Source organism: Limulus polyphemus, unplaced genomic scaffold, assembly GCF_000517525.1.
Source record: "Limulus polyphemus unplaced genomic scaffold, Limulus_polyphemus-2.1.2 Scaffold5726, whole genome shotgun sequence".
In the NCBI taxonomy this organism is placed as follows: domain Eukaryota; kingdom Metazoa; phylum Arthropoda; class Merostomata; order Xiphosura; family Limulidae; genus Limulus; species Limulus polyphemus.
The window spans coordinates 34,266-42,324 of NW_013671336.1; the positions used below are offsets into that span (position 1 = coordinate 34,266).

The 8,059-nt window shown below is 32.1% G+C and overlaps 1 protein-coding gene across 2 annotated transcripts in view; it reads right to left on the minus strand.

The window, feature by feature from the left end:
- Window positions 1-8,059, minus strand: part of LOC106472911 (FERM domain-containing protein 5-like) — a 51,610-nt gene that overhangs the window by 27,328 nt on the left and 16,223 nt on the right. For both annotated transcript variants that reach the window (XM_013933583.2, XM_022401454.1), the window contains exons 6-8: window positions 4,429-4,552; window positions 1,695-1,782; window positions 298-386 (exon numbers count right to left, since the gene is read on the minus strand). In XM_013933583.2, the coding sequence (XP_013789037.2) occupies window positions 298-386; window positions 1,695-1,782; window positions 4,429-4,552 (301 nt within the window). The remainder of the gene's footprint in view (window positions 1-297; window positions 387-1,694; window positions 1,783-4,428; window positions 4,553-8,059) is intronic.

Below are 8,059 nucleotides of genomic sequence, written 5' to 3' on the forward strand. Positions count from 1 at the left end.
TTTTATGCTATATTAATTGGCATAATATAAATCAAAAGTAGATTAAATAAATTTTGAAAATAACTTGCTAAAAGATCATGATATGTGCTATTAGACCCACCTGTCACGAAAGGGTTAACAGGTCACTGGTTTTGCAAATGTCCTTATCTTAAATGTGATTGAGACAATATTAATTTTCCTTATATAACATATTTCATGCACTTCTACAAATAGGAACTTGTATATTCTGCAAAAATGCATTTAGAATAACACTGCATAAAGTCTATCATTACTAACACTCATTACAGCTTATCTTACCATTTAAAGTGATGGGTTTTTTGACTACCCACAAAAGTTGAGATGCCAGCATGATTAATTCCCAAGTACATCTGATTTCCTTTTGGATCCTGTAAGTACATGTGATACAAGTTATGATAAAACTGTATAAATGTACTTGTATGCATCCTAATATGCTAATTAAAGTGTAGGACTAAATTGGTAAGTCAAAACATAGAAATAATTTTATACACCCTCTTAAACACAAAAATAAATAAACTATAAAGCTGATATACATACAAGGGAAATAAAGAAAAATTGCAGATAACTTGGACATTCAACAGTTATAAAATTCACAGCTATGATACATAAAATAACTATAGTTTTAAGACAATACAAACAGATAGTTTTCAAGTTATATATACAGCCAACAGAATTTAATTATGTGCTCATGCTGAAGGTTTTTAAAGAAGATTCACTGTTCCAATCAATAGTGATCTAAGTCTTTATTTTAAAATATCAAATATAAAATATAGGGTTCAAATATTAACTAAGAAATACATGAACTCTGATAAACAAAGTTAATTTGCATTTCTTATTTAATGAATATGCAAGTTAGACTGCTATCACAGCTATTTGTTTGTACTGTTTGTTTTTGATATTCATGAAAAGTTACACAAGGGCAATCTAGTCTAGCCATCCCTAATTTTGAACTAACTGAATAGAGGGGAAGACAGCAAGTCAACAGCACCCACTACTAAATTCTGGGTTACTTTAATTGACAAATATTTTACCATCACTCTTAAAACACATTCATGGCCTCAAAATGTGTAGTACAACTCTATGGCAATGGAACATGAACCATGGCCCTTCAGATACACAGTCCAGCAGGTAATCACTAGGCCACACCCAGCCCTTTATATATATTGAGATATAGAAATGAACTTACGTCTATAAAAAATTCATAAATTAAGGTACCATATACTATATTCCAGTAGCTATATTTAATGAATGCACAAATTTTGACAAATTACTTGTACTTCATAGTATATGCAAGTCCAATAATTAAGTTTGAAGATGATAGTGACAGTTACAATAAGGTGACAAAATATGTTATCAAACATACATTTTATCTTAAAACTTGTGCCTAAACTTTTAATACTTTCACTACCATGTTTACTGATAAGTCAGTTTTATATTTATTAGCTGTAAAATTTATGCAGTTCTTTCAATCACCCTCATATTAAGAACAAATTCACATGATTTGTGTAATGTATGCTACAGCCACTTTACAATGAAGTATAGAATAATCAATATGCAAGTGGTAGAGGTCAGTAAAATGGTTAGAGATGCTATACAGTAACATTAGATAAAAGTCAACAGTTATGATAAATGTCTATGTACACATACATTTACACATTTGGTAATTTCATGCTCACCTTGACAGGGTGAGGATCAACTCCATAAGCATCCAAAACACAAGCTTTTTGTAAAAAGTTTATCTCTGCCACAGCTGGAACCTGGCCACTAATAAGTAATACATAACATTGCTATAACATTTGATTATATAAGTTATTGGTAAACTTACTTAACAGTCAAAAAATGGTCACAAACGAGACAAAATACACAAATTATACCTGGTTTTAATGATCTCAGTAAAGTTTTCAATCATGAACTTACTTAAAAAAAAATAGCAAGACAGAAGATAATTTATGTATAATCTCAACAATACTTGATTCTAACAATGGTCAGCTACTGTGCAGTCAGTACAGAGCTTTCCAAGCTCTTTACATACAATGACTTCAGACACAGCTTGTGAGGCACCAAGCTGACTGCCAAGAAGCCAAGCATAACAAGTTTGAGGTGGCTCTCTAATAGTGATGAAACACACCTAACCAAACAAACATATAGAGATCAAGTTGTGCATCATAGGAAAAATATCTTGACAAACAACTGTCAGGTTTTCCACTGGAACTATTGAACATGATTTTCTTTTGATTTAGAGAAATACTTGTCCCATCTTTGTATACATCACTACTTCCCATCTTGAATTCCAAAATATTGTAAGAATAGACTGTTCAGAATTTTCTTCAGATTCTATCCATAAGAAACCACTTGGACCTACTTCAGGGACCGAGTTGAAATCTACCTCATCCACAAGTTATACTGAAAATACTGTGTGTGTGAAAATGGAGAAACATTCTTTAGATCTCCATCCAGAAACTTCTGGCTGCTCAGGGTATATATATATATATAGGTGGTTGCTATTATGTTAAATAAACATCTTGAGAAGATTAAGTTTGATATTGCCGAGATATAATGTTGTTGCAACTACGATATGCGACATATCAAGAGGCATCTACAGAGCAAGGAATGGAACTGCCTTAACCCTAGAACACCAGTGTGGGGTCACTATGACCTCATACCACCTGGTGTTAATGACTGAAAATTTAATGCTGGCACTCTAGGGTTAAGAAGACAGTAAATTTCACTCTTATTTGTAGTTAAGTTATAATTCTAGTGATGTTAAAATATATGCTGATAATTTGGCACCTCCAATTATACATTGCCCAGTATATACAAAATAATATACACACGCATACATACATAAGAAAATGTTGTCCTAAGCTTTATGAAAACTTAATGTCTTTTGCCATTTATGAGAAGAAATGTAAACTGTTTAGTTGTATGATTTTTGTGCTATTGCCTGAAATAGTCAAGAATATTTATATTTTCTATTAGAGTTTATCACTGGGTAGAAATTTCCAACCCTGGTACCTGAGGGTCAATACCCATTGGGTATCCTTCAGTTTACTTACTGTTAAAGGTCAACGGAAACTGAAAGACTTGTTAGCCTAGGATTGGACTGCCAATTTTTGCAGTTTTGTACATTTGGTAGAATTTGGAAAGCTAAAGTCATGGGGAAGGAGATTAAACAACAGTATAATACTTCAGAAAAAAGTTCTACAAAATATTATGAAACTGAAGTGAAGCATTCATATTTACAGTATAGGCTGAACCTACCTCATAGTAGGTTAGTTAAACTAGGTCTAATGCTTGCTGTACTGACTTTCATGCTTATTTTCTCCAATGTGTTTAGTGTTGTTTCCAAGTTAACTGTATCTTGTGTGTCTTTTTTAATTTTCCATCTTAGACACAAGCAAGGGTTTACAGCTTACAAGAGCAGTTGTATCTTGCAACTTGCAAGCCATGGGTATACATGCTTACTGCTTATATTACTTGCATCCCTCCATTACTTTAGTCAGATATTTTACAGCAACCTTCAAATGAGTATCACAGTCTGATATTATTGCTTGGCCAATCACATGCTTTCACTTTCTGTTATCAATACATAGTTTATGTGATTAGACAGAACTATGAATTATGGTACGGGTTATAGTATAACCCAAACCGTATAAACCATTGAACTTTGTGAACATGTGATGACAGGTGCAAGTTTTGAGTCGAGTGTACATTATCCATAAAGCAATTTGCCACATTACATACAGACTTTGTGCATAACATCTCAAGCCTCAATACGCAAACTGATAACTGTGTAATGTTATATGTTTAGTACACTATATCCAGTAAACAATAGCAGTACACTATTACTGGTAGGGATAAGGCTTACAGTACTATCAGAGAGAAAGGAATGAATGGAAAACAAAACAAACACACAGCAAAACTTTGATGAATTATTATTATTATATTTTATTTCTTAACATGCACAAAACATATATGACATTCAATTCTCAATATTTACACTTAGATGATCTTGGAAAATCAGAATGCCAAGAAAAAAATGAAAAGAATGCATGCAGTTTGATGTTATTTACTGCTTTGACAGATCTGGGTTGCAACTTCAGAACCAAATAGTAAAGTTGTTGGGCGGGTACCCAGTGTAAATACTATTACACCAAGAGCTTGTATATAGTCTCAAAAACAGAACAAATGATTCATTTGTAGACAATAACTACATTTTCTGAACTAATGTTCAGTGTTTTACAGCAATTATAATGTCAGAAGACACTTAAATATGGTGAACTACATTATTTTTGCCAGAAACATTTTAGCTAATTATTAAAGAACTATTAAAGAACCACTAGATATATAAATCTACCAATACATAAAGTATTTATAGACCAACTGCTTTACAATACGTATTTTACACACCGTAAGTGACACTGATGAATTTCAGCTACTTTCTCTTCAAGGCGAGCTGTCTGTTTCAGAAGAAGCTTGAAGTCTGCTACATAGTTACCACTGTGTTCATCTGGATCATAGTCCCCTAACTCCGCTAATGTTAGAAGAATATCCACATAAATAAAGCATTAATGTACACATACATATATATTTATTTATTTTTCAGGAAACTAAGCATTCACAACAGAAAAAAATTCAAATAACTTGAGACCTCTCACAATTAAAATTTTTCAGGGGATGATATTGTTATGTCTCTGGTCATTTGTTAATTACTCGTAAAAATTCTTTCCAAAGAACTTCAGCGATACAAGTCCTTTCTCAAATAAAACTAGTTTATTCTTTCTCAATTCAACTTTGCAATACACTTAATTTCCACAGTCACCTTAACTTAAACACACGCTATAATTTACAACGAACGATTCACGCACTTTACTTACTACCGCGCTTGACTCAATTGTCCATCTATCTCTCCAATCTCTCTGTCTGCTATACCATTATTGCTGTCACTTTATTTACCGACTTATATATACGAAATAGAGGGCATCTGGAGAACACTTGAGGCTTCACGAACGAATATGATCTTTCTAGAATCTCATGACATGTTACTAGCGTCACGTGACTTCCGCTATCGTAACAATATCATACTCTTATAAACACATAACTAAGGAAGAGTGATGATGGTTTGAAAAACATCAGGCACAAAATCTAAAAAAATATAATTCTAATATTTTATCATTAATAACTGAAGAGCACTGGTATTGGGCAAAAGATTGTCCAAGCACAACCACCACAGAAAAAAGTAAAAATTTAAATCTACTTTTCATTTCATAAGAAGTCATGAATTCCTCTCTGTAAGGTGTTGGCTTCCATTACTGTCAATAAAAGGAGACCAAAGCTGTATGCAGTATTCCAAATGTGGCCTAAATAGTGATTTTTTTAGACAGATAATTATCTTTTTTGAATGTCTTCCACATGTATATAAATACTTAAAATTCTATTAGCTTTACTACTAACAGCAAAGAATTGCTCTGATGTTACTGAGTGGTTTTCCATCTATATTAAACATGTGATTCAATTACAATAACCTAAATGTAATATATTGTATTTATTCTGATTAAAGGTCATTGGCCAAACATATTTCCAGCATAACAACTGATCCCAATCATTCTATAGTATTTCAACATCCTCTGTAGAGTTACACATACCCAAGAATTTAATGTCATCAGCAAACTTTACAAATTATGCATCTATCAATATCATTAAGTAAATAAAAAAGAGCATTCTACTAGTAACAAGCATTCAGTTTGATTGGACTTCATTAATAACAGTCTTTTGCTTTCTCCCCTCCAACTACCATCCAGTACAATTAACTAGTCTTTACCCAAACCCTACAGATGTGATTTTTTTAATGAATCTTTTGTGTGGCATTTCACCAAAAACTTTTTTTAAGAACTAAATACACCAAATCTACACCCTTTCCATCACTCAAGTAACATCATCAAAGAAAGTTAAGAGATTAGCATTAAGGCAAGATTTAACTTTGTTGAATCTATGTTAAATTTAATTTATGTTATCATATTTTACTACTTTATTTTGTATACTTCTTTTGACTGACTGATCTATAATTTCAAGGTCAATTCTTATAACCCTTTTTTAAAAATAGATGTTAAATTAGCAACTTTATAATCCTCAAACACCTTCCTTATGCCTTTCTCAAGAGTTACAGCATCATGTATAAATACAAAGTGGTAACCAAAAATAGCACACAGAGTTGTATTTAGGGTAGGGCAGGAGGCACTGTGAGCTTAACACCTCTTTCTTCAATCAGTCTCCAGCTACTACAACTACTCCATGAACATCTAGGTGTAACTCTAGTTACAGAATTTATAACCACCATACTCATCTTTAGCCTTACTTAGTACAAGTACTCCATGAACACTTAAGTGTAACTCTAGTTACCGAATTTATAACCACCAAATTCATCTTTAGCCTTACTTGATACAACTACTCCATGAACACTTAGGTGTAACTCTAGTTACAGAATTTATAACCACCATACTCATCTTTAGTCTTACTTATTATATTTTATTTAAACCCTTAAGTACACTTTTATATATATATATATATTTAGCCAATGCTAAAGGAAAATATGCCTAATACATTTTTACATAATGCTCTCATCCCCTAGACAAATTTACAACAGTACATGGAAAAATCATTTCCTGGAAACTGGGTGACCTTCATGACATCACTCAACTCTCTTTATATACCACTTATTCGATTATACCACCATTTCCATTTTGCCCCTGAAGAAGAAAGGTCCACCTTTCAAAAGTGCTTGGGTTATAGGGTTTTATCATCTTGTACTATATGAATTTATCATCCAAATTAACCCTATTGTCTCAGGCATCTTTTACTGTGCATGACACAAGGTTTTAGTGACTTACATTCAAAATTTTATTAATATACTTTATGTTTATGTTATACCAATATCAAAAACCTTTGAAATGCATTTAGGAGGTTTTAGGGATTACACAAAGGAAATTTGAGATTTGTGAAATGAGAAAATTGTTTTTAATTTTTACATGAAAATTACTTTGCACATAGACTATTAAAAACAAATACTCAATATATTAATGGACTGAAAAACTGTCAAATTTTGTGAAGATATACACACTATATTGAAAGTTAGAAGTATTAAATCTATAAAGACTTTAATTGAGTACAAAATTGTCAAATTGACCAAGCCCGTGTTGAGAGAGTTAGCAAACATTACAGGAAGCATGCTTAAGAGGGTAATTGGGTTTTTACTGTACCTGTTATCAGTGAGACTTGTTGAAGGCATCTACCATACATAAAAAAATCTTCAAGGGACTAATCTAGAAAAATTTAGGTTAGAAGAAACAGAGTTAGCTAAAAAAATGAGCATTACTCCTGTATTTAGGGAAAGGAGGGGAAGAGACTGGACAATATTTCACAAGAGCAAGGTTTTAAAGCAGAATTCTATACAGTCCTTGATAAGGTCATGGTAGAATTTGAAAAGTCATTTGAATGTTTGAAGATTACATTGTTGGAGTTCCCCCTTTTAAATCCAGCTCAGATTTGTAGTATGGACATTCCAAATTTGAGAAAATATGCTAAAGAGTTAGCTATTAAATATTACAAAGATCTAGAACCAAATGGATTTCAATATGTAATAGAAAGCTTAAGATTGAAGTATCTTTAATGTTTCAAGAACCTGGAAATGCTACTCCTCTAACTCTTCTGAATACTATACACGAGTGGTGTATGACAGCCTAATACAAAAATACTGAAACTGCTTTGTGCATATTCTTAACCCTTCCTGTCACAGTTGCCACAGCTGAACAGTTCCAGCAAAATTAAACTAATCAAGAATTATCTAAGATCAACAATGAGTCAGCAGCACTTAACCAAACTGGCTGTTTTGTCCATTGAACATGAAATTGTAAACATCCTCAATTATAATGATTTAATTGATAAGTTTGCATCTACTAAAGCTAGGAAAGTAAAATGTTAAGTTTTTTCACCAAAGAAAATAATTTGAAGTAAAGATATACCATATTTTTTGGATAAGACACAC